Raw genomic sequence first — 25,916 nt, forward strand, 5'->3', positions numbered from 1 at the left:
GGCGGGAATCGGGGGGGTCGAGAATATATGATTAGCGTTGTCTTTTTTATTGTTTGTCATTGCGGGTGTAAGGGAGGTGCCGGCGCTGGGAACTCGCATTGCTTCGGAAATTGTGTCGTATGTATCTGTATCTGCTGGCTTGTGTAGATTTAAGTTCTTTTTCTCTAACTAAAGTATGAATAATGATAGTAGTACATGAAAGTTTTTTTTGGATTCTTATTGCAGTTGATTCACACCACTTTGATGAGCTAGAGCTTGAAACCTTTTGGAAATGTCAGCTGTGAGACACCAATAAAATAGAAAGAGATTCTCCCCCAGATAGATCATCAGGGCAGCAGTCAGCTTGAGTAGAAACCATGCTTCAAATACAACATTACAACAGAGCTCTCTGACAGAATATGTCGTATATAATAGGCCACTTGGTCTTAATAAAGATCGTTTACTTATCTACTTCAAGTGTGTAAGACACCTGATTTGTTATTGTATATTCTTCACTTCTATATAAGAGCTCTTGTTTTTAGTAAGAGGTTTCTTTCAAGTTCTCGCCTTAGCTTAATTAACTTCAAGAGAACTACTTGTCTTTAGCATTCATTAGACTAGAGGGTGTTACTTACGTACTCTACATCATCTCTCTAATATGAAAGGACCACCAAGCTTAAGTATTTAGCTTGGCCGTCAGCTAGACCCCGGCGCCGCGTGTCACGTGACTGCGCATGTGCCACTCTGCTCAGTAGTCAGCCTTTCCTCCTTCTGAGATAGATTCTGCAGGTAGATAGAATTCCACTCATCCACTTCATCACGCGAGGATCAGCGTGTTAGAGTTGGCCGTATGTGTACAGCCAATCCTAGGCTGACACTGTGGGGCGCGGTCCGACTGCGCCTCCATAGTCAGCTGTGAGGCTACGAAGATGCAAATTTCATCGGTAACTTTCTGCCTTGCTTGAAAATTGACAATAAGCCATGCGTTCTGTACTGACCCCACCGCTGATGTGATGCGATCCAGTCTTCCATGATTTCAGCAAGGTATCTGGCCTCGATGCTGCGAGTCGACCTGCAATGTATGCATGACCAATAACCTCGTGTGCAACATTACTTACTCTAGGCACCTCTAACGATCAATGCGTGAGCTGAAAGAATATTGACTGGCTCACTTCATAAGATGTGGTTGATCAACACGACGACTTTGAAGCTTGAAGCCTTCACCTCCTGCCCTTTGGGTGAATACGCTATACTATCGCACACATGGGAAGATGAAGAGCTGGACCTCAACACCTTCGCGTCAGGTCATGGTCGGGAAATGAAGGGGTATAACAAGATACAGAATTGCTGTATGCAGGCGAAAACCCACGGTTTGGATTATGCTTGGGTCGATACTGTGTGCATCGACAAACGGAGCAGCACCGAGCTTTCAGAGGCCATCAACTCGATGTTCTCTTGGTATGCAGCTGCTGCAGTGTGCTACGTATATCTTGCAGACATGTGCTCAACAGGGTCTGTGAGTTTACAGGCTGTTGCTGATCCACTCAAAAACTGTCGATGGTTTACAAGAGGGTGGACGTTACAAGAGCTCCTCGCTCCAAAGGTTGTGAAGTTCTATGCACGCGATTGGAGTCTAATAGGCACCAAAGAAGAGCTTGCTTCTGTCATACATACCATTACAGGAATTGATGAAAACGCATTGGCCAGCGTTAAGGACATGCGTAAGTGCTCGATAGCTCAGAGAATTTCCTGGGCATCTGGACGAAAGACGACAAGGATCGAAGATCTCGCATATTGTCTATTGGGTGTTTTTGATGTCAACATGCCTCTTTTGTATGGAGAAGGGATGAGAGCTTTTATGCGTCTCCAACGGACAATCATTGAAAACTCTGATGACGAAAGTATCTTTGCATGGTCGGGGGTTGGTGATGATGGGTCCGGCATGTTGGCGAAAAGTCCTGACTGTTTCGCGGAAAGCGGTGACATAATGACAAGCATAGAAGGCCTGGGACGGCTACCTTACTCGATGACAAACCGTGGCTTAGCGATCGAGTGCGAGCTGACCCGTTACCGAATGAACACCTACATCACGCCTCTGCGATGCTTTCGATACCAGCCGGACTCAAAGCCTGGAATTTTGGGCATATACCTTTGTCGCACAAATGTGGATGACCAATATCAAAGGGTCCTCGTAGACGGAACTGACCTATTCGCCATAGCTACATGGGATCCGTGCAATGCAACAAAGCGACAGCTTCATATTCCTGACGAAGCTCACGTGGCTCTGGCTCCACGCATTGGCCTACCTATACTATCGTTCCAGCCTCAAACCTCTCCAGTGCATCCTGTGATCCAGCATGAACATGCTGGGCGCTCAGAGCGCCCAGCAAGTGTAGGCACGGCGGGATTCCCTCGCCAACACGACTGTCATCAAGGGCCCCTACTCCCATGGCGCAACGAATGGTGGCTACAGACAAAACAACACGACCTCGAATCCGGCATGATAAGTGTGATGTTTCCCTCAACTCCAATGGCGGTCGAGAACTGCCATACGGAACCAGTGCATCGAGAAGTGATACTACAAAATTTCGAAGAGGGCTTTCAGTGTTTCGATTCCAGGCTTCTCATTACAGACAACATGAGAGTTGGCTTCAATGTCGATTTCGAGCCGGTATGCGTCCTCTATACACCATGGCTTCCAAGGTACTGGTTTACAGGCCCTCAGTACCAGCTGTTCTCTTTCGGTAACAATGTCAGTTATAACAAGCTGGATGGGAAGTTAGCTCTCTCAAATCCAAGTAGTCCAGATCTCTGGGTTCTCAGGGGCCACAGATCGAAAGGTTTAGAGGCGGTCATAAACACACGGCCACCACACTCATACATAAAAAGACAGCTTGTGATCAGTATGCGCCCAGTTCCTATCGATGAAGACAACGTTAATGGTCTCGTCTGGTACCTCAAGACTGAGGTCAAAGAGATTGATCATGAATTCGTATCTCGCTTGGTTAGGCTTGTCAAAGATGCAGGTCGGCAAGTCTTGGCCCAGCCGCTTTTGGTTCCTCTAGTAATGGTCTCTATTTTCTTTCCCCATCCCATGCTCATATTATTAGTCATAAATGAGGTCTCAAGAATCAAAAGCATCGGCATGATGAATTTCATCAGTATGCATCAACAAATTTGGGTTGCGGGGTGATTCTTGCATAACCTAATTAAGGACGCATACCTCAAGTGGGCTGAGGGGTTCAGACAGACACAGAGACAGACACACAGACAGACAGACAGAGAGAGAGAGAGAGAGAGAGAGAGAGAGAGAGAGAGAGAGAGAGAGAGAGAGAGAGAGAGAGAGAGAGAGAGTGAGAGTGAGAGTGAGAGTGAGAGTGAGAGTGAGCGTGAGCGTGAGCGTGAGCGTGAGCGTGAGAGTGAGCGTGAGAGTGAGAGTGAGAGTGAGCGTGAGCGTGAGCGTGAGCGTGAGCGTGAGAGTGAGCGTGAGAGTGAGAGTGAGCGTGAGCGTGAGCGTGAGCGTGAGCGTGAGAGTGAGCGTGAGAGTGAGAGTGAGCGTGAGCGTGAGCGTGAGCGTGAGCGTGAGAGTGAGCGTGAGAGTGAGAGTGAGCGTGAGCGTGAGCGTGAGCGTGAGCGTGAGAGTGAGCGTGAGAGTGAGAGTGAGCGTGAGCGTGAGCGTGAGCGTGAGCGTGAGAGTGAGCGTGAGAGTGAGAGTGAGCGTGAGCGTGAGCGTGAGCGTGAGCGTGAGAGTGAGCGTGAGAGTGAGAGTGAGCGTGAGCGTGAGCGTGAGCGTGAGCGTGAGAGTGAGCGTGAGAGTGAGAGTGAGCGTGAGCGTGAGCGTGAGCGTGAGCGTGAGAGTGAGCGTGAGAGTGAGAGTGAGCGTGAGCGTGAGCGTGAGCGTGAGCGTGAGAGTGAGCGTGAGAGTGAGAGTGAGCGTGAGCGTGAGCGTGAGCGTGAGCGTGAGAGTGAGCGTGAGAGTGAGAGTGAGCGTGAGCGTGAGAGTGAGAGTGAGAGTGAGCGTGAGAGTGAGAGAGTGTGTGTAGATTGTACGTACAAAATAGGCTGCTTGCATGATATTTGCTCTGAAATCTGCACTGGATACTGAACCCGATCAGATGCAGGCTAATAAATCCCGGGGGGTGGTAAAAGAACCTCACAGCTGCGGCACTATGGCTGACCTTACCCCTATTCTGGCAATGACCAGGAAGGAAAAGTAAATAGCATTTTCACAAAGGCACCGCGTCACATCGAATCAAGTTTTGTTCTTCTACTCTGTAGGGAGGTACTATGTACGCGTACAACTAACAATCCCAGCCAAAAAGTGGCACGTTTGCTCAATGCTTGCTGCTTCGGGATTGGGAGAGACTAGAGCTACAACTCTTCATGTGACACTGAACTTGAAGTAGAAGACCGAAAAAGCAGAGGAGGGAAGAAGGGGGCAAGTATGTGCGTTTGCAATCGCTATCCCCGAAAATAGCCAGCCATCGCTGTTCATGATCTCCAGCCGCAAAAAGGCTGCCCTGGATTTTGCTTTGTCAAAATGTCTGCAAGACGCTTGCCCGAACGCAGTGACATGCAGCCTCCTGCAACGCCCGGTCCAACTGCCAATACATTGAGCAATCCGTGGTCTAGTGAGCAAGGAGAAGAGAATGCTGGCTTCCCGGTGCCAGGCCGAATTAGCACCAACGGGAATCAGTCACTCCTCGTTCTGCCGAATTTCCGACTGATAGGCGAACTATGATGCGCAGCAGGCGTATACGTATCATCATCACTGCAATCATTGTTCTCTGGGACTCCAAATCGCTTTCTCTTTCTCCCACTTCGATTCGCAGTGGTTTTGGCTTTGAGCGAGGGCTTTCCTTTCTCGGCAGGAGGAGCTGACGAAGGTGGCACCTTTAACTTCACGACGCTGGATTTTCGCACAAGGGGCGTGGATGAGTCGTCTGAGTCATCGTCATGCACCGCTTGCAACTCTTTGATGTGATCTATCGTTTTGCTGGCCGGCAGTTTTTTGGTGAATGTGTCAAGAAGACTTTGACGATTGCTGTCGCTTTCGAGGACATCGAGTCTTTTGGTGAGGCCTTCTACTTTCTTTGTAGTCTGTTCTTCCCATTTTTTTGCCAAGGTCTCAGTAAGATACTCGAGCTTGTCAGGTTCAGCGTTGCGATATTCCTCTAGACGATTCAGCCTATGGCCTAGGCCATCAACCGTCTCTTTCTGGATTTTAACCTCATCGACCAGCTTCGCGCGCTCTTCTTTGACGTGTTCGATAAGCTTGTCGTGTCTGGCATCATTCTTCGTCTTCTCCTTCTCCAACGCCTCAATTCTAGGTTCTATGCTAGCAAGTCTAGCACTGTGCTTGTCTACCAGTTGGCGTAAGGTATCCAGCTGCACCAGAGCGTTGTTCAGAGGCTCGACCATTTGTTTCAGATTGGTGATTTCTTGTTGCGCTACAGCAGCGAATGGGTACATCACTTGCATTTGGTGCACCATGGCGCGAACAATCGGCTCGGTTGTCAAATTAGTATATCTATGATCCAGTTGCTGGTAGGCCATATGGACCGCATGGAGCTGCTGCCCTGTTACTGATAGTAAAGACTCCATGCTGTCCAATCTCCTGTTCATCTCCACTGGAAATGCTTGGAACAATGGCTGAGGCGAGGTACTTTGCGCTTGTGGCTGTGGTAGTCGGTGTAGTTGAGGGGTAGGAGGGGCACTTGGTGGAGAGATTCCAGGAGTGGACATTTGGTTTCCGGGTTTGTGAAGCTGAGAGAAGGGTTCATTTAGCTTCTGGGTCTTTTCGAGATCTTCTGCTCTTTGTTTCTGGACATCACGCTCAAGGTCCCCGATGCGTTGTCTGATTTCTTCCTGTGCTTTCACGGTCGATGCTCTGACATCGTCCACTTGTGCTGCCACAAGTTCATCTCTAGCATCTTCCTCCTTTTGCTTTGCCAACAGTCTTTGTTGAATATCAATTATGACTGGAAGACAATTCTTCAGCTGGTTCTCAAGATCTTTCAGACGAGCTTCAGTTTCGCTGCTGATATCATCGTTACCATTTGGAGAAATTTTGACTGCATTGGTGGGAAAGAACTTCTGCCCTGCCTGGCCAGGGCTTTGGAGTTCAGTCATATTGTTTTTCAGCTCCAAGGATTCAGCTTTAAGGGCCACGAGATCTGTCTTCATTGCTAAAAGCTCTTCAACCCCATGCGAAGAAGACTGATTCTTAGCATCTAACAACTCCTGACGCAGTTCTTGTATTTGACTACGCATGAGGTTGACTTCGTCCTCTAAGTTTTCTTTGTGTGAAGCAGCTGCCCTTATTTCCTGGAAGTGAACATCATGGTCTTCTGCACGCGTTTCCAGCTCTTTTGTTCTGCTTAAATGGGATGCATCTAATTCGGAAGATCTGTGAGATTGCGATTCAAGGAGACCTAAGCGCTTTGTCAAGTTGTCTACTGCATCTCTGGTGGTATCAGTGGCGACATTGAGCTGCTGGTTTTGTTCGGAGCACTGCTTGAGGTCGATCTTCATTGCAGCCAGAGAGCTTCTTGTTTCGTTACTAAACGATTTGACGTCGTCTCTAAGCTCGTTCTGCTTCGTGTCGAGTTGGCAGCATTGAACTTGAATCGAATCTATCCTCAAAGATATATTCTTGGCTTCGACACCAGAGGCATTGATCCTGCTGTCCATGCTCTGATGTGCTTCGTCCATGTTGGAGGACACGGATTTATGGTTCTCGAATCTCTGCCTGAGATCATCAACATTTGACTTGAACTCTTCATGAACCGACAGGCAGCGTTTGACCAAATCCACCTGTTCTCGTTCTTTCTCTGCTCTAGTTGGTGTCCTTGAGGTCTGAAGTATCTCAGGCACTGCCGACAGAATATCGCATTGAGTCTTCTGGTGCTCTGCAAGCTTCTGATCTAATAGAGACAATTCTTTCTCTGTGTCCTTTTTGGCTTTGCTACTAGTTTCTGCAAATGCTGGGAATGTCTTTGATAAATCTCCCACTTTCCTTTCGAGATTTGCTTGATGACTAGCCCTCGCCTTGATCTTATTGTGTTCGTGTTTCAATGCTGCAGAAGTGGAGGCGTTCTCCAGAAGAGAACTGAGCAAGGTAACAAGATGGGTTGCTGGATCCACCCAGTGCTCAGCAGCCGTCCCAGGTGTGGAGGAGAGATTCTCTGGTTGAAAAGGTAGCCCTTTCCTTGTCGTCTGAGCACCAGATGCTTTTGCAGTGTGTTTGCTCCGGTCATTTGTTCCATCCATTAAGGAGCTCAGCGTGCTCGGAGACTCAATGATAGAAGGGCCTGGAATGTTGGACTTTGTGGCCACATGAGATGTGCTCAGCCGGTTGAGGAGTCGAGGATCGCGGGTGTCTGACTTAGCTGTGGGGGGCCATGGAGTCGTGGTCCTGGGATCAAACACAGGCTCAGCGTCCATATGGGTGGATATGGTTGAAGGGAATGGGCTGCGTGGCTCTGCAGAGGCTGTTCTTCGAGAGTCCAGGCTAGATGGTGAAGCAGGATGAGTAACTCTGGAAGGTAGATCTTGCTTGCTTCCTGCTCTGTAGGGAGAGCGTGACCGCTGTAAAGCTTGAGGAGATGTAAGTCTGCGATCACGAGAGCCAGCATCGGCCCATGAAGGGTCTCCCTGACGTCTCCCGCGGTCTTTTTCTCTTCCAGGCTCATCATAGTCACGCCTGTATTCAGGCCGATAAGTGTCTGCCATGTGTTGAAGTGCCAGTGGTCTTCTTTGGGTGTGGTCTGGTTGTCAAAGCTGGTTTAGATCAATCGTTGTTATAAACGTTCCTTAGACTTTCCGACAGTGAGAAAACCATAGCAACACCTTGAAAAATTGACATCGAGTAAAGGAGAAGTGGCTTATTGCGCTTGATCTTGAGGTTGAAGAGGGTTTAAATAGAACTTTACTGGAGAGTGAAGAGACTGTTAGCTGAGGTCCAATTGTGTTCCAGAGATTGTTGGTAGGTGTAAGAAAAACACAACTTACAAGTAAACAAGGGTCAAAGGTCGTGGAAAGAACACAGAACCTGAAGGAACGTGATGCTGTGCCTCCTATTGGTTGGTGAATGATCATTAAATCTCTGTCAAGCACTGCAGTGTGGAGGAGGAAGATGATCGCGCCTCTAACTCTGGGCATGAGAATTAGATCATTAATTGGATCTGCCCACGCCACCTACTACGGTAGGAAGCATAATGTTTGTCAATACAGTGCTAGTAGTCACTAGTTCTGATACGAGTCCACAAATAGCTAATTGGTTGTCGAAAAGCTTACAAGATCAAGCAGCCATACAAACAGGACCATCAACTCTGGTTAATCCATCTTTGGCTTAGTGCTGCTTAGCGCTGATTGTTAGGTAACTGTTTTGGTCCAAAGATACTAGTGCGGGGGTGACAAACATTATGCCTCCCCCCGTACTAATTGATCTGCAGTCGTAGGCTACACAACGTTAACCACGCGTGGTGCAGCCACTAACGTGTAATTTTATAGGGCATTGATTGCAAACCCCTGATTAGTAAGCCAGGCCTTGTGTTTCCGGCTATCCAGTGGAGCAGTCAACAAGTATGTGATTATTGAAAGAACAACGAAGTCTTTATGCTGGAACACTAACAGATATACAGCGTGACCACGACATCATGATAGAAGGAAGCAACCACAAGTACGAACATGTCAATTTCTGTCTATACACATGTAAAGCTAGGTGTCCAATAGTAGTAGAGCATCGCGCCTAGAGCATCGCGCCTGGTCTCCTGAGTTGGATAGTGAATTTTGTCAACCTTGAGGGGATTCGATATAAAGATTTGCATTTCGATCATATAGTTTCAACCTGATTAGTTTTGTAGCGGACTATGCAGGCCACCTCTCGAGTACTAACGAACTCCGGAATAAGAAGCACGAACATGTATCAATAATCTGTACTCTCACGTGGTTTCTTACTCGTCTTTCTTGCCAAAAAAACCACCTTTCCTGAGCCCAAAGAAAGTCACTACAATAACACTGGCCGTTGCAGCGGAGACTGTCCAAAATGCTGCGCGATAGCCTTGCATGAGAGCGTCGGTATGGTCAGATCCCGAATGCTCAGTGACCGATGCCACAATGGCAGCCGTAACGGCCAAACCAACGGCGTTGCCGAATTGAGTGGCCTCATTGAAGACGCCGCCAGCAAGTGATTGAACCTCAGCGGGGTAACGTTGGAAATGGCAAGATTCGAGACGGTGGATAGCACTGATCATCCTGTCAGCAATACGCCCATATCTATGTATGATATTGGGTAAGAGAGTTCTCTGAACGCACCGTCAGGATTGACAGGAGAAAGAAGCATAGCCCAAAATGCTGCATGCCAATACGTTTCGTGCATGTTGATGGTTGCCATGTGCGGAGGAGCAATCATAGTAATGATGGCAGAAACCACAACAAGCGTTCGCGCCTTGACTCGAGAAATGAGATAACCAGTTAATATATTGACAAAAACTCCCATTATAACATGAGGCAGGAACCGGATGGAACTTTGGAGGGCGGATAGGGATAGTACGCGCTGGAAGCTGCGGATGCTTCGTCAGATTTCCTTTTATCAGGCCAAAATATCTTGGCCCCGCCCTTATCAATCCTAGGGAACAGTTCAGCGCTGGGATGTGTAATACTGACTATAGGATTGTGAAATACTCTATGGCGTTGAGTGAAGCCCAGCAGAAAAAGACAGCCATATACGTCGCCGTAAAGGAGACATTTCCCCAAAGCTTGTTCGGGATGATAGCTGGTTTCTGACGCCGCACCTGATAGCTCATGTTGACAGAAACACGGCTAGCAGGACAATCGATATAATGAGGAGCACGATATTTGTCATCTCGGAAAGTTATCGGTATGATGATGTGGTCGTGGCGAGAACGTATAGCAGCATACCCAGAGCAATGCTGAGGGTGCAGGCGCCGACCCAGTCTATATCTCCAGTCAAGCGACGGTTCCATGGTTTCTCCGATGGGCGGTACACAGACGGCAAGACCCACGTGGCAGATATGGCTATAGGAAATTAATGAAGGCGCTCACGTAGAAACTCCACCTCCACCCAATCGTGTCGGTGAATATACCCCCTACAAGCAGCCCAACCGAGTAGCTTAGTGGCTGACCCATGCCGTTGGAAGCAGAGGCAATGTTGCACCATGTACCTTTGGGGAACGTATTTGTGATCAGGCTAACTGCCGTGGGAAGACACATCGATATCGCTATGCCAGGGAAGGTTCGGAAAAGGATGATCTGGACCCCAGTTTTCGAAAAGCCAACCACCACCGTAAAGATGACAGATAGGAAGCTTCCCGTTACCCATATAAGTTTAGCTCAACGACATCAGCAACCGCACCAAAGATTAATAGTAAGTAACCGGCAGCCAGGGCATAAACTGAGGCAGGCCACAGCAGGAAACCCTCTTCCAGACCTATATCGTTAGCAATACGCGGCAGAGCACTGATGAGCACACCAGAACCCATAATGTTGAGAAAACTCATGCCAGCAAGCGTTACGATAATTGTTGCCGACTTCGTCCTGGAAAATTTATTCGCGGGGGATGGTTCAGGGTGAACTTGTGGCACTGGTGGTATATCTGGGCTGGTCGGACTCAACACGACCTGTTGCCCACGCTGGGTTGACTCTCCACGGATGCTGAGCTGACAGCTAAAGGAGGTGTTGAAGCAGGTGTAAGGGGGAGTAACTCAAAGTCTTGTTCCGAGTGTGCCGCGCTTTTCGATGCTTTCTGCGGCATTTTGAGCGCCTGAATTTGTCCCATGGTGGTCTAAACCAATGCTAGAGTACCAAGTTGTCCTTCAGGTCAATGATGAGGAAACAGCTAGCGATGGTATAATGATATAGCCGAGCAAGATGGCGCCTCTAATCAAGTATAAATAACCTTTCGTTTTCTTCGTCAAATGACCTTTTTCCTTTCATCAGAAGGCAAACAGACTTATGGATTGGAAAGCAGGAGAAACTGTGTGTGACTCCCTATCTGTTAGAAATCGTGTCATCTGTTGGCCCCCTTTCTGATTGGCCGCAAGTAGCGATACTCAACTAGGCATAAGGTGACGGAAGGATGGCCATCCCTACATCGCAGAGCCAAATGAAGGAAATACCCATTCGAGCCCGAATTTCCAGCCTCGTCTCCTAGATCTGTAGATTATGAGTTGTACAATGCGAGAAATACTAATAATCGATTCTCGTTATAACCTCACCAATTATTTCGAGGCGTAAGCCGAGCGCGCTTATAGTTTGACAGTCATTTTAGATGTTCATAAGTGTTGTTCTTTGATTGCCATTATCTATGTCTTCTTGTGCCTGGTAGTTATTACTTTCCATGTAGTAATTGATTGGGAGGACCTAAACTTCTTCGTGAATGCGATTTAAGCTAATCACTAACTAGTAGCGGTGGGGGCCGCAGAGCAGTTTGGACCAATGAGGCGCTTGCTGAGGCCCATGATCTTGGCACTTGGCATTCAGGAATGGGGAGCGTTTTTTCCAGAGTCATGGACAACGATTCTTGTGGCATAGCATACAGACATCTCTACAACCTACTCCTACAAACATGACCGCGGTAAGCAGCACCAGAAAAGAAGATGTGAGAATGACATTAACATTCACTAGCAAATTACCACCATCTCGGAGAGTAAGGAGGTTCGGGGCCTGAATCTCATCGCAGCCCATTCTCACATCCGAGGACTTGGAGTTGACCAAGCCACACTTGAGCCTCGCCCCTCCGGGCAAGGTCTCGTTGGGCAAGAGAAAGCTCGCAAAGCGGCGGCTGTCATATTACAAATGGTTAAAGATGGGAAGATCGCAGGAAGAGCAGTTCTCGTGGCAGGACCCCCAAGTACCGGCAAAACAGCTATTGCTATGGGAATGGCGCAGTCGCTTGGACCTGATGTTCCTTTCACTATGCTTGCCTCCTCCGAGATCTTTTCACTTGAAATGTCCAAGACTGAAGCTCTTACACAAGCATTCCGAAAATCAATCGGGGTCAGGATAAAGGAGGAGAGTGAGATTATTGAGGGAGAGGTCGTCGAGATTCAGATAGACCGAAGTGTGACAGGGGTATGTTCGATCCTGTTCAACACACGATACATGCTAAACATATATAGGGCACCAAGCAAGGCAAGCTCACGATCAAGACCACTGATATGGAGACAATCTACGACATGGGCACGAAAATGATTGACTCGATGACGAAGGAACGAGTAATGGCTGGTGACATAATATCGATAGATAAAGCATCGGGTAAAATATCGAAACTGGGGCGGTCTTTTGCCAAATCTCGAGACTACGACGCAATGGGTGGGGACACCAAATTCGTACAATGTCCTGATGGTGAGCTGCAAGTCCGAAGAGAGGTGGTACATACAGTCAGTCTCCATGAGATCGACGTCATCAATTCAAGAACACAGGGCTTTTTGGCTTTGTTCTCGGGAGACACCGGTGAAATTCGAAGCGAAGTTCGCGACCAGATCAACACAAAAGTGGGGGAATGGAAAGAAGAAGGCAAAGCAGATATCATTCCAGGGGTCCTATTCATCGACGAAGTACACATGCTCGATATTGAATGCTTTTCCTACATCAACAGAGCTCTCGAGGCGGATCTAGCGCCAATTGTGATTATGGCAAGCAATCGAGGCAACACGAGGATACGCGGAACGACTTATCGATCACCACATGGTCTGCCATTGGATTTTCTAGACCGTGTTGTGATCGTCAGCACTCAACCTTACTCACCCGAGGAGATTTCCCAGATCATTGCGATCAGAGCCCAGGAGGAAGAGGTAGATCTGACCCCAGATGCTCTGGCATTACTTACGAAGATTGGACAAGAAGCTGGATTACGCTACGCTAGCAACATCATCACCACCTCGACGTTGCTGAGTCAAAAGCGAAAGTCGAAGGACGTTGGCATCGAGGATGTGCAACGTAGTTATAAGCTTTTCTACGATCCCTCAAGAAGTATCAAATTTGTCAGCGAGTTTGAGAAGAACTTTATTGGGGAGGAAGGCAAGGTCAATCTTGCCTACACCAATGGCGACGCAATGGAGATCTCGTAATACCTACAGCATGGCGTTCCGGCGTTGGCTAAGATATAGAGATACCAGAGCGGGATGAGCTGGGCGGTTGAATTCTGTGTAAGACTACGAAAAGTACGGGGAGGCAAGAATGATAGCCGTCTTTGTGGAGGATCAAGAGATTTCCAGAATTGGGCTTCGATATCGAATGCTACAAGAAATCGACCACCCGGCTCCACTCGCCCGGGTCGTTGGCCCTTTTGAATTCTACCCCATCGCCAAAATATCCTGCGTCGTTCCATTGCACCATCATGCTACCTTCATATGGTCCATGAACTTCCCCACCGTCTCTTGCATCAGACCATCGGTACTCCCACATTTTAGTCCCAAGATCGACACCATTTTCTTCTGTCTCATGCCTCGGCGGATCAACCCATTCCTCTCCTGTTTCTCGTCGATATAATCGCATTAGCAATTCTCTTTCTGCATCATATATCTCAGGCTGATCCCGGCCGAGTATGAGGTCTGCAGATTCCGTTATAGCTTCTACAGCAGCTTTTCTTTTGATCTCTGCTTGATCTTCATCTTCCATCTCAGCATCTTTCCCCTCGATATCCTGTTTCCTCCTATTTCTGTTCTTCGTCTGCCATTTCGGCCTCCTCTCTTTTCCTTTTCCTAGTCGTGCCAGGGCTTCAAGGACTGTCTCACCGCGTTCGAGCAGCGGTATCAACGTCTTCAACGCATCGCTCGTAAGTACGGCGTCGTTCTGAGTGTCTGCTCGTCTTCTCTCTTCCTCCCTCTTGTCGGCTGCTTCTTTCGCTTTTCGCATATCCTTCTTTGACAATCCTTCTAGCCACGAGTCATGCACTGCGTCTGGGTCTCCCGCCTTCCGCACGAAATTGCCTTGTTCGTCAAATCTGCCCTCTTCTTGCTCGCTGCGCATATTGAAAGCATCCAGCTTCGGCGCATGGGTTTTCTTCGCACCAGCGCCCAGTTCTTCATCAACACCTTCCCCGGTCTCGGCACGAGTCTCATCATCGACATCGCTCTCGCTGCTTGAGTCGACTTCCTGAGCTTCCGTCCGACCCCGATCGAGCCCATTGGCAATTCCATTTGTGGATCCATCTGCTGAAAAATTGGCGGATACATGGCCACCACTTTTTGAATTGAATACCTGGCCCTCGATCTCATCTGCTTCTAGAAACCTTACAGCCTTCCTCTTCCCTGGCCCTTTTTGTGTAAGGTCACCTTCAGAATCATCTCCGTCTCTGAATTCGTCCTCTAGATCTGCGAACATATCCCCAGTCTCCTCGTCCTGGGTTTTGTCTTCCTTTGCCCTGGCCTTTGCCGCTGCTTGCCCATCGAATCCCTCATTTTCCGAGTCTGAATCGTAGCCATCAATGTTGACTGCGTTTCGGCGCACCTGCTGTCCGCGGGAACCGATGACATCGGCGTCCAGAGTGACATCGTCCTCCGGTGCGTCTGGGGCGAGTGCAGATGGATTACGCAGATCAAACCGAGGCTTCTTGGAAGCTTGTCCAAGGTCAGCGTCCTCGTGATGGGTTCGCGCAAAGTCTTCCGCAGCACGTTTCGGCCGGGCAAGGTGAGCCATTGTGTACTGTGTTCAGGGCGCGTATGTGGTCCAGAAGAATTAGTTATTGAGCATAACATGGACCAAATATCCTTGACTTGTGTTGTAGATTTGATTGGCTTGGCGTGAATAGATGATTGTGGTGAAGGCTGCCTCTGGGTTGGAAGCTGTTGTCCAGGTTCGGAGGTGTTTCTTTCGCCGCAATTCTGTTGCGTCACCTCCACCAGCTGCACTCAGCACTACAATTCCAGACTTCACGACCTCAAATTCCTCATCTGTGTAAATTGCAGAGACCTCTTCGAAGCTCGAAGTTAACTTTCCTGTGTTCAAGTACAGTCCTCAAACCGTCCACTACTAAAGGCAGCCGCTTGCGGCCTTCTGCCTTCCCCTTCCTCATCTACACAGTCACACAATGGTTCGCTACAATCATGTCCCTGAAGCTCTGTGAATCTTTCTTACACTTGCTGATAGGACTACTACCCTGGCGAGATGGCGGGCTTCTCGTCATACCTTCGCCGCCCCGGAGCAGGCATCTCAAATCGACGATTCGATGAATACTATCGATGCTACCCAGTCGTCATGATGCCCGGTCCTGACCGTGAACATACAAACTTTGGCGGAAAGGTGTTTCTACCACCGAGCGCGCTTGACAAACTCACAAGGCTACACATCACATATCCTATGCTATTCGAGTTGATCAACGGGAAGGAAGACAAGGTGACCCATGCTGGTGTGCTAGAGTTTATAGCAGAGGAAGGAAAGATTTACTTACCACAATGGGTGAGGAGCTTTTCCGAGTAATTTGACCGCTATGCTGCTGACTTCTTCCATTTAGCTGATGAACACCCTTCTCCTGGAGCCGGGAGATCTCCTCCAAATCAAATCCACTGATCTGCCACCGGGCCGCTTTGTCAAACTGCAACCTCAATCACCGTCTTTTCTCGACATCTCCGATCCTAGAGCTGTTCTCGAGAACGCCTTTCGAAATTTCGCGTGCCTCACCAAGGGCGACATCTTCACATTTTCTTACAACGACCAGACATACGATATCGCCGTGCTAGAAATAAAACCGGACAACGACCAGCATGCAATAGTGACCATGGAAACCGATCTCGAAGTTGACTTCGCCACACCTGTTGGGTACGAACCACCGATAAGAACATCAGGTACCAGCACTCCCCGTAGCGGTGCAGGCCGCCCTCCCGGCGGGCCAGTCCACTACCAAGGCACAATGGCACAATCCATAAATTACGCCGCCATCGCCCCAAACTCCCAGACAGCCGCTGCGGGCGCCAAAGCCGTCTCATCCAATTTCCTGCTCGGCGGCCAAAAGCTCAAAGGTTCCAAAGCTCCCACACCGAAAGCGTCCACACCCGTGGCAGGCGCATCAACCAACCCGGAGAAACCGCTCCCGACTCGACGGAACAACGGCCCACAACCTCTTAGGCTGCCGCCTGGCAAGCTCTTCTTCGGATATGAGATCAAGCCCGTGCGGAAGAAGGCAGAGAATGGAGAGCCAATCCCAGAGGACGAGAAGAAGACACGCTTTCAGGGTCAGGGGCAGAAGTTGAGGGCGAGAAGGGATGACCGGTCGGGTTCCGGCACCGGTAGCGCTGTGGGGAGCGATGCTGAGGGGAAGCCAAAGGGAGCGAAGACGAAGGATCAGGATCTGGCGAGGACTTTGGGTAGGAAGGGGAGATAAAATGGTGACAAACTTTGCTTTTCGAGGAGACGACGGCAACGACCACGACCACGACGACGGAACACATAGATTGATACCCTTCCTGATCTGCAAAGTGCAGATTGAGCGTAGCGCTGGGTTGGGGCTAGCAAGCTAGCTAGATATGACGATAATATCTAAGGTTGCAATTACTGTCTAGAGTGCTTCGCTGACTTCATGTGATAAAAAGTATATGTATATCGTCAGCTAGCTAAGCTACTCAGTGCTCTTTCGTCCCATGGCTCCCTGCTTTTATAAACATCGAACAACTTTCTCTCTGTTGAACTGCTACATTACTAGTTACACGACCCTCATAACCACTCACTTTGCCCTGCGGTCGTTCTTACACCCCGACGGCTTTTTTGGAAACCGGTGAGTGACACATAGCGAATCTGCCGCAAAAACCGGTGTCGTTTAGCCTGGCTGCCGCGCCTCGATCGCTTGTAACTAGTTTGTTGGGCCGATCGGCGTGGAGTTGCGTCCTCTGCCTGCGCTGTTGGAAAGAAAGAAGCCGTGTGGGTATGGAGATGGTGGGTAGCTGAGTTCTGGTCGATTTCCCAACTGGCCGGGTACCAAGTTAGAGGATGCTGCGAAAAAAAACAGGATCGATATGTAAGCATCGCCTCGCTTTCCTTTTTCATTTCCTTTGTTTATAATCATAGATAGCTTCAGGCTGGTGTGATAGGAGTTGACGGAAAAAGTCGTCTACTTCCCAACCAAGCAATGTTTTGATAGGTAGGTCTGATTTTATCTGCCCGGTCGATATCTCTTCACCAGTTCCCAAGCTTGACTTCTATCCATCGCCTGCATATTTCTTCACCAGCCGTTTCAGGATAGTAACCGCACCGTTTCGATACCCACCACCGCCAAAGATGGCCCAATGGTTCAGATGATGATAGCACTCATAAAGAGCCACTCTATCATCATACTCACCCACCGGCTCGGTCTTGGGGACGAGATCATGATATTCGCGGTAGAAACCCGAGCCGAATCCGCCAAACATCTTCATGATGCCTAGTTCGTACTCGGAGTGCGCGTAGGTCGAGGACGGGTCGTAGATGATATCCTCGATTCCCGCTTCAACCTCACCGTCGGCCCCATTGGTGTCGGGAGAAGCTTGGGCCTGGCGGCCAGGAAACGTGCCTCGGCTGTGGTTTCCGGACCAGAGATCCCCATGCACGACGACGGGGGCGATGCCTTCGGGGCCGCCGAGATGACCTTCCCCCAGTAAGCGCGGGACGACTTTTGACGCGGTCTTCTCGACCAGGGACCGTAGCTCGGGATCTTTCCCGTTGCGGCCCTCGCCTCGCTCGAGGATGAAGAGGAGGCGGTTCTTGGCGAAGAAGTCCGGCCAGGAGGTCGTGTAGGGTTGATTTGGCTGTGGAGTGTCGCCGCAGCAGGTTGGGACTGGAAAACCGCATTGCGGCGTGTTGTAATTGGAAGGGATAGGGGCCGGGGTCGTGTGGAGTTTGGCTAGTTTTTGTGCTAGAGTCATGCCGCTGCCGCCGCCTGTTTTGGAGGTAGATCTGCGGCGACTGCTGAGGTCGATGAATTCGGTGGCGAGGAAGTATGAATTAGGTTGTGAGTCTAGTTTGCCCCAGGCGAAGCTTTGAGGACCTAGGGATGGTACGGCGGAGTGGATGGCGTTGAGGGAGGCGTGTTCGCCTTCAAACATGAGGGCCGCGTCAGGACTGGGAGAAGTCTTAACGAAGAAGGATTTGAGAGGCTTAGTTGTGGTTGCGAGGCGGAAGGTGGAGGAGAAGCCACTTCCGCCGTGAGATGCGATTTTAGTGGTTGAGGGGTCAAGAGAGAGGGCGCGGAGGATGGCAGGGTCAACTGGGGGAGGCATTGTTGCTTGTTGATGCTACTGAGATGTGGTTCGATTAGAGGTTGGTTCGTGATGTACTTCCCAGCAGCAACACACTGATCTTCTCACATGACCAATACTACATTGGAGTACGGAGTTCAGTTGAGGTATTCCCAATTGCGGTATGATGTAATGATGTAATTTACACCTCTGCCAAGCTTGGGATCAAGCACTGCGGGTGGAAGGCTCGTCCCGCTCTTGCAGCGATGGCCCGGGGTGCGCATGGTCTGGGTTAGGTGACTTTGCTGATTGACAACCAGCAGAAGATCTGCATCAGCAGGACGGGAGATGGCGACAGGTATAGCACCACAAAAAAACAGCATGCTTCGCCTGCTGTAACATTTGGAAGACGATACCCCGAGTCTCAAGTGTGACAATTGGGCATGCAAGATTGTTGTACTGCTAGAAATTCCTCCAGAGTCTCTTCCACAAGGACTTCTTTGCACCGCCATTGGCATTACCTTCATCATTCTCACTTGAAAAGCCCTCAGTAACTTCTCTCACAGCCTTGTCTAGATCCTTCCGCCTTCCGCTATCCAGATCAATCTCGTCCAGTCTCCAATATCTTGTCTTCTTCCAAATCTTGAAACCAAAATAGATCATGGGAAACATCGGCAGAAGGATATATGCATCAACAAAGTTACCAGCATTAAACGGGCTCAGAGTCTGCCAACCCTGGACAACTACCAAGAAGAGATTTGCAGCCAGACCAAAATATGCGTTCCAAGGGTATGCGAAAGATTGGAAAGGTAATTCAGCAGGTGTGCGGCCCTGGTAGGTCCATGCCTGTCGGAAACGAATGTGAGTGAATGAAATAGCTCCCCAAACTAGGAAGGTCGAAACACCAGACAAGTTGACAATGTAGCCATATGCTTTGCCTGCGCCCGTGCTGACGTTCATCATCGACAATGCGCCCAAGAGGTTGGTGAAGACGATTGCGTAAACAGGAACGCCCCTTTCGTTCGTCCGGCCAAGGAATCTGGGTGCCTTGCCGTCCTGGGCCATGAAGAGGATTGTGCGAGAGCCGATGTAGATAGATGCATTAACAGCGGAAAGGCAGGTTGCAAAGATGAAGGCGTTGATGAGATGGACACCGCCTTCCCAGCCGGCATTTTGAATAGCGATTGTCATTGGGGATTTGAGGGCCCTTGAAGCGCCATTCACAAGGCCATCCGCGTTGGAGGGACAGACTAGGCCGAAAAAGAAAGCGCTTCCCATGTAGATGAAAAGGATCCGCCAGACGACCTGCCTGATGGCAAGAGGAACAGCTTTTGAAGGATTCTTCGTTTCAGTTGCGGCAACCGCGACCGATTCCACTCCAGCATAAAAGGTAGAGCAGAAGACAAAGACTGTAGCAACTCCTCGAAAACCATTTGGGAATGCGCCAGGGTTGTGCCAGTAGCGGAAGCCTAAAACTTCATCTTGCCCAATCAAGCCCCCGCTAGCGTAGATAATGGCGAAGAGAAAGAAAACAACAAGTCCTATGAGCTTGAGTAGAGCAAGCCAAAATTCGGCTTCGCCAAAAGCTGTAACACCTAGAAGCTGAAAGCCTAGAAATGCAGACCAGAAGATCAGAAAGTAGCCCCATAGCGGGACTTTGTCGGACCAAAAGACAAAGATCGAGCATATCACATTATATTCATTTGCTAGGACGGCAAACCAGATGATGAAATAGTTCCAGCCCACTGCCACACCGAAAGCCTTATCCACGAATCGATCTGCCAAGTGCATAAAGGCACCGCCGCTGGGATACAGTGTCGTCAGCTCTCCCAGAGATTGCATGATGCTGAACGCAAGAATGCCGACAATGCCAAAGCCGATTATAAGTGAAGCAGGGCCACCGCTAGACAGAGCCCCTCCTGAACCAACGAGTAAACCTGGCCCAATAATGCCTGCGAGAGCCATCATACTGAGATGTCGAGTTGCCAGACCTCTTTTGACACCTGATTCTGGGTCAATTGAACGAGAACTCTCGACCGCGTTGTCGTGGTCGCGGAGGCTTTCAATCCTCTCTGACGGAAGGGGATGTTTGAGTTCCGCCATGTCGACTTGATCTCTCCCAAAGTACACAAAGATCGAGGTTATGGCATGTACGTTGTAGTTTGAGGGAAACCCTTTATGCGAGCTGCGGAAACTTGGTAGAAATAGCTCCTGTAAAAGCAAAACACACTTGAGGTGCTCATGACTTTCGTTCGCCAGGAAAAAACGCACAAGCGGGCAGGGATCACGCCATTCCCGGCCAATAATACCTGACCATTTCACAATTGCACCTCTCGCAAAGTCAGCAACTGCACCTACTAGCCAGTCTTACCCTGTTGGAGGGAGCGACCAAGCTGAGCAGCGCAACTTTTTCACGTCATGTAGGAAGCTCGAGACGGTGACGCACATGGCTGAAAGGGTTTGCGTGGGGTCTGCAAGGAGGGCGTAACCTCAAATGTGGACGCTCGGAGGCGGATAAGCCCTACTAGTACCAGGGCCCTCTTCACCTGCCTGCCAAGTATTGTGTATTGCGAAACTCTTGCAAATCCTTGGCGTTAGATAGAGAATTGCTGCCGCTGCGTCATCAAACAGAAACAGCTCTTTGAGGGTCAACCATGGATTTATATTATATAGATAATATGTCAAAATGATGCTGAGCTTCTTCTGATTCTAGTGATATAGATAAGTAGTAATACAACTCTCAATTGATAAAGTTGACTTTCTACATAGTAAATCCTACTCCCCCAGAAAGAACCTTAGAGATTTAAAACTTGTATCATTAGAATCAGAAGAAGCTCAGCATCATTTTGACATGCAGATTATACAATACAAATTCATAAGTGAGCCTTAAGAGCTGTTTCTGTTTGACAACGCGGCGCCAGCAACTCCGCACAACCTCCAAATATTTGCAAGAGTTTCGCAATGCACAATAATTATAACCGAGCTTCGAAATGCTAGTGGCCGGTCTCCAGCGTAAAGTAACTTCCTATGTATGGAGTACTTTTACAGAATAATCGTGGGACACAGAGCAAAGGGTGCCGAGCGCAGCAACTGAGCAAGGAAGTTCTAATTCGGAAGGCTGTCTTCACTGGATGACAGACCTTGTACCGCTTAAAACACATTCAGACACCAGGCCGCTTATGATGGATTGCCATGGTCAACTTACAGCGACGTGATGAAGCGTTTTGGAGGACCATTCGTTGTAATGCCCGAATCGTTCATGTCGATCCGAAAGACGAAGCAGATCAGGTTCCATCGCATCTGATACAAGAATACAATGAGGACTGCGGGCGATTCCTGAGGCGGGTCGCACAGCTAGCGGTCATGCTTGCGGTGGCAATCATATGAAAGAACGAAAGCGAGGTCGATCGGGTGATATGGCTCCTGGTAGAAAGCATGGCGAGCGTTCTTTTGCTTTCGTAGATTCTTTGTGATCGGGGAAGGTATCATATCTAATATTCACTTTGGAGAAACTGTGCCAAAGGTCATCAGACGGTCGTTAGAATGCAGATCGATGGCACTTATCTGAATCTCGGTGACTGCTTTGTGCAGGGCATTATGGATGGTGAGATCATGGGTATGGAGCATTTTCGTGTCGAAGAGCTCATCGACAGCGTTCGTATCCTCGCGAAGATTCAGAGCGACTGCAACGGATTGAACACACTTACAACGTCCCGATATAGCACAAACGCCATGGAACTTACGCTCGATGCACTTGACAGCCCTGAGACCGTTGCTCAGGCGATTACGCTAGTTGATGCTCGCTTCAGAGCCATTTCATCTTTACAGGAGATCATTGTCGAAGTGTACGAGGACGGTCCGAGTGATGATATAAGAACGGAAATGAAGAGTCACGGATGGACAATCAGTGCAACCAAAAAAGGGAAAGAGTTAGGCTCTGACAGCTCTTTCGACGACATCGGAGTTGATTATGATCGCTATGATGATTATGACATTGACAACGATAGTGACTTTTGGAGAAGGGCAGCGGACTGAAGTCACCTGCATCTACATGCACTCTCGAGAGTAGTAGCGAAAAGAACGAAAACTGGCGAGTTCTGGATGTGGAGGCTTTCTCGCGGGCGCGGGAGGACTACTTAACCACACGTGTCCACTAAGCGGGTAATTACTTTAAGGTGATTTATTGCAGCTCCTATTGCTCTGTGCATCGTTTGCCCTCACCAACCCTCCAGCGAACCACACCATCCCTTGCCACTTTACCCAGGCGCTCGGTTGTAATCCGACATGAAGGCCCGTTTTCTATACGTGAAAAGTCATGTGCAGGCACCAAAAGTTTCTTCGCTTCGGCTTCCGAAACCGTCCAATATCATCGGCTTCTAACTTATTTGTCCTTCTAATATATGCATTATCAGGCAGTGTAGAAATCAGGGCCTCTGCTTCTCCCCGGGCCACTTAAAAACCTCGTCGCTGACTGAAAGTGTCTTGGAACTCGAAGACAACGTTACCTCGGGAAGTGCTTGCGAACAAGCTTCAGCTCTCTAGGGAGAGGGGAGCCAGATCTTTGTTGAGAACAGATCGGGGTTCGAGCCGGCCCTCCGTGACACGGTTAGATAGCCCACGTAACATAAGCCCAACTGTTAGCGACAAGGACAAACTTCAAGAGGCTTGACTGAGAGGAAAAAGTGTGGTCGACGTAGCCGGGTGGACTTGAGGAAACTCGTCTTAAGAAAGGAATAGGGTTGAGTTAGCCTCTTGCTTTGGAGACCAGGCTCGCATCTTGACCGAGTGAAAATACGCTCTGCCCTGAATCTTTGTCACTGCTGATCCTAGGATACAGTTGTCACTCGTTTCGAACCTTGATGCAAATACACCTGCTCGAGGCACCATTCATCCTCCTCTGCATGGACCGGTATTGATTCAGACCTTGTGTTCTTAGGTTGGTCGTCTCTTTTTCGACAGGTCGAGACCACGAAAGTGTTCCTTATGCGTTTGATCATCCCCCATCTTCAGCGGCCCAGGCTAGGTAGGTCGATATAGTTACGGAATCTTTGGAGCCATTCCAGCCGTACTCACCGACGACGAGAACATCCACCATATTCCTGTCCTTTCTGCTGTAGTGATGCGGCATACCAAGGAGCCGCGACCACTAGAATTGAGTCTCTAAGAGTGAAACCGGCCCTCAATGCCGTCATGTCAATCAAGACCTCGGGAACACCTTACACGCAAGCAAACGTACCACGGCGTGTCCTTGCCTAGCATATCCCAGGTGTCGCAGTGGAGGCATTCGTGGGCAAGAAGAGCCGAGAAGACAGCATAGCTAGGGGTGAGATTCTTGAAGTAGCGACTTGTTCGAGCGAAATCTACGACATCTTCTTAGTCGGGGTGAGAGATGATCTTGAGGTGGATCCCAGCCAGAAGAGAAGTCAGAGAGGAAGAGAAGAGAAGAGACAAGACGTGAGAACAGCAGCTTACCATAAGCTTTTACACGAATACCGCCCATCACTCAATGCAGGGCCCTTGTTGCTTATGGAAAGTCTCTATATCTGCCCTGGGTGCCACAACATTGCTGCCCGCAGATCCACACCCGAATCTTGACCTCTCTCAAGTCCATTTCCACTTTAAGACATAAACACACGTGACTGCAACCTGAGCGATAAATAAGCAGCCTGAACATTGACTAAACCCTACTCTGAGCTCCTCATAGGGGCTAGATTTTGGGCCTATCCCAGCTCGGATAGCTCAGTTTGTAGTTCCCGCGCCTTATCACGCGCGTACGTTTGTCCCTTGATCTGTCTTAATTATGTAGTATTGTGCGTCCCAAAAGTGTTGCAATTCCTTGGCGCGACCCAAAAATTGCTGTGCTGGCGAAAAAGCGGTCAAAAGGCGGAATCGCCAACTGCGTGGTAAATAGGCGTAGATTTTGCTTGTAAATGCTCAATTTAGCAATAGCTGTGTACTCTGCATCTCCCTATTGAGTTTCAGGATAGAAAACCATGGTGTTGAGCCGCAGTAAGCGTTCAAACGCAGGCAAAGCCCCTCAGCGCCTTGATGAGCTTGCGTTGAGTACCCCGCCGCCCCCCTCTACGCAGTCGAAGCGCTCGAAAAAGGCTACGCAGCCTGCGAAACGCCTGGTGCTCTCAATGAAAAAACCGCAGGCTGCTCAATCCTCCTCCTCCTCTGTTATCCCTGCCTCTCTCCGTCAAGAGGAGGCTATCTCTACTGCCTCAGAGAGTCCAGAGCCTCTGTTGAATGATAACGATGGCTCTATAGCTCAGCAGGAGGAGCAGGAGCAGGAGCAGGAGCAGGAGGAGGAGGAGGAGGAGGAGGCGGAGGAGAAGAAGAAGGAGGAGGCGGCGAAGGAGGAGCAGGAGGAGGCGGAGGAGGAGGCGGAGGAGAAGGAGATAGATTTTCAGCCCTATACCATCAAGTTGAGCATTAGATTCAGGAGACGCCCCCATCCTTCCTCGCACTCGATTTCGAGCATTTTGAGCAAGATGCTCATCAACGTGCCTCTAACGCTGCGCATAGAGCTAACAAAAGCGCTAAATTTCGTGGATTTGAGGCAAGCGTCAAAAAAGGCGCTTAAAAGCCTTTTCTATATACCCTTGATGACGAAGGAGATATGTTTACTGTTGAGAGCAAGATATAGGAGCTGCTAGCTGCCTTAAAGAGCTTATCTCTGCCCTATCTACGTATTGCTTTAGTAGCTAATTTTGAAGCTATTAATAAGGATATTGAAAGCGTACACAGCAAAGAGAGCTTACTAGTACTAATAGCTTATAAAAGAGCTCATAGTAAGGCCAAAATAGCCTTAAATGCGAAAAAGCTATACGCAACTGCTAGTACATGCTAGTAAGCAGTTAAAGAGGCTATATAAACTATTATAATTAATTATATAGCAACTCTTAGTAAACGTTATATATATAAGTAACAAAGCTATCCTAATTTTGGTAATCCTTACTATAATCTGCTGTTATATAGTTATATTCAACTTAACAGAGAGCATCTTTAAGCATAAAATCAAGCTATTAAGGATGACCCTAGGGTTAATATAACGTATCCTCTTATATCTCTAGCTTAACGAATAAGTAAAGAGAAAGAGAAAGAGCTCACCAGAAAACTATAGCCTCTATTAACTTTATAGGCAGCGTTAATAGCAAGTTTGGCATTAGCTAAGGGTCTGACGCTTAACCTCAATCTTTTTAGTAGCGCTTAACAGCAAGATATACTGCCTCACGAGTCTACTAATAATAAGGGTTGATATAGAGATTCAGCGACATCATTAAGGGCTATAACGCCTTTATAGCCTCTTGTGACGCCAAGCAGCCTAATTCCACAGGCTAGAGATGAAGATGCTTGCCTTACTGTGTTTATTTGCTCGCGAATCAAGGATAGACCGACTCAACAAGCTGAATTCGAACAAGCATTCAAGAAGTTAATTAAGCATGGCGTAAGGCTCTCAGATATAGCCTCTCTAACAAGAGAAGATTAGAAGGAGATAGATATTAGCTACAGTATTCGCGTAGATTTGCTATAGCATAATAAGATATAGCATTAACGTCATCTAGAGAACATTAAAGAGGCTAACAGCGCTCTTTATAATAAATTTAAGCATTTATAGTCCTTTAAAATCAATAATAGTGACTAAATTCGCTTAGATAGCCTTTAGTTAATACCTAAAGTAAAGATAGATATTAAGCTATATATTAAGATTTCAGATATTATTATCTATTTAAGTAGACTCTTATACAAAATTAATTACTAAAG

General features: G+C 48.6%; 9 protein-coding genes across 9 annotated transcripts; 4 read left to right on the forward strand and 5 right to left on the reverse strand.

Annotated features, from left to right (window-relative positions):
- Window positions 1–1,159: 1,159 nt before the first annotated feature.
- Window positions 1,160–4,196, forward strand: EPUS_06884 (uncharacterized protein; the record flags this gene model as incomplete). The annotated part of the gene is made up of 3 exons (XM_007787490.1): window positions 1,160–2,983; window positions 3,350–4,012; window positions 4,095–4,196. 3 exons carry the CDS (start codon window positions 1,160–1,162, stop codon window positions 4,194–4,196), a joined length of 2,589 nt encoding a protein of 862 aa, XP_007785680.1.
- A 475-nt stretch (window positions 4,197–4,671) lies between these two features.
- EPUS_06885 (uncharacterized protein) lies at window positions 4,672–7,713 on the reverse strand (the record flags this gene model as incomplete). The annotated part of the gene is made up of 1 exon (XM_007787491.1): window positions 4,672–7,713. One exon carries the CDS (start codon window positions 7,711–7,713, stop codon window positions 4,672–4,674), a length of 3,042 nt encoding a protein of 1,013 aa, XP_007785681.1.
- A 1,223-nt stretch (window positions 7,714–8,936) lies between these two features.
- On the reverse strand, window positions 8,937–9,376 carry EPUS_06886 (uncharacterized protein; the record flags this gene model as incomplete). Its single annotated transcript, XM_007787492.1, has 2 exons — window positions 8,937–9,228; window positions 9,294–9,376. 2 exons carry the CDS (start codon window positions 9,374–9,376, stop codon window positions 8,937–8,939), a joined length of 375 nt encoding a protein of 124 aa, XP_007785682.1.
- Window positions 9,377–11,569: 2,193 nt separating this feature from the next.
- On the forward strand, window positions 11,570–13,073 carry EPUS_06887 (RuvB-like helicase 2; the record flags this gene model as incomplete). Its single annotated transcript, XM_007787493.1, has 3 exons — window positions 11,570–11,578; window positions 11,629–12,075; window positions 12,123–13,073. 3 exons carry the CDS (start codon window positions 11,570–11,572, stop codon window positions 13,071–13,073), a joined length of 1,407 nt encoding a protein of 468 aa, XP_007785683.1.
- Window positions 13,074–13,242: 169 nt separating this feature from the next.
- On the reverse strand, window positions 13,243–14,643 carry EPUS_06888 (uncharacterized protein; the record flags this gene model as incomplete). Its single annotated transcript, XM_007787494.1, has 1 exon — window positions 13,243–14,643. One exon carries the CDS (start codon window positions 14,641–14,643, stop codon window positions 13,243–13,245), a length of 1,401 nt encoding a protein of 466 aa, XP_007785684.1.
- A 391-nt stretch (window positions 14,644–15,034) lies between these two features.
- EPUS_06889 (uncharacterized protein) lies at window positions 15,035–16,324 on the forward strand (the record flags this gene model as incomplete). Its single annotated transcript, XM_007787495.1, has 3 exons — window positions 15,035–15,037; window positions 15,094–15,402; window positions 15,458–16,324. 3 exons carry the CDS (start codon window positions 15,035–15,037, stop codon window positions 16,322–16,324), a joined length of 1,179 nt encoding a protein of 392 aa, XP_007785685.1.
- Window positions 16,325–17,135: 811 nt separating this feature from the next.
- EPUS_06890 (uncharacterized protein) lies at window positions 17,136–18,191 on the reverse strand (the record flags this gene model as incomplete). Its single annotated transcript, XM_007787496.1, has 1 exon — window positions 17,136–18,191. One exon carries the CDS (start codon window positions 18,189–18,191, stop codon window positions 17,136–17,138), a length of 1,056 nt encoding a protein of 351 aa, XP_007785686.1.
- Window positions 18,192–18,611: 420 nt separating this feature from the next.
- On the reverse strand, window positions 18,612–20,252 carry EPUS_06891 (General amino acid permease AGP3; the record flags this gene model as incomplete). The annotated part of the gene is made up of 1 exon (XM_007787497.1): window positions 18,612–20,252. One exon carries the CDS (start codon window positions 20,250–20,252, stop codon window positions 18,612–18,614), a length of 1,641 nt encoding a protein of 546 aa, XP_007785687.1.
- A 1,440-nt stretch (window positions 20,253–21,692) lies between these two features.
- On the forward strand, window positions 21,693–22,184 carry EPUS_06892 (uncharacterized protein; the record flags this gene model as incomplete). Its single annotated transcript, XM_007787498.1, has 1 exon — window positions 21,693–22,184. The coding sequence occupies one exon, from the start codon at window positions 21,693–21,695 to the stop codon at window positions 22,182–22,184; it is 492 nt and encodes a 163-aa protein (XP_007785688.1).
- Window positions 22,185–25,916: the final 3,732 nt, after the last annotated feature.

The sequence above is a fragment of the Endocarpon pusillum genome (assembly GCF_000464535.1).
Source record: "Endocarpon pusillum Z07020 unplaced genomic scaffold C681263, whole genome shotgun sequence".
NCBI classification, from domain to species: Eukaryota; Fungi; Ascomycota; class Eurotiomycetes; order Verrucariales; family Verrucariaceae; genus Endocarpon; species Endocarpon pusillum.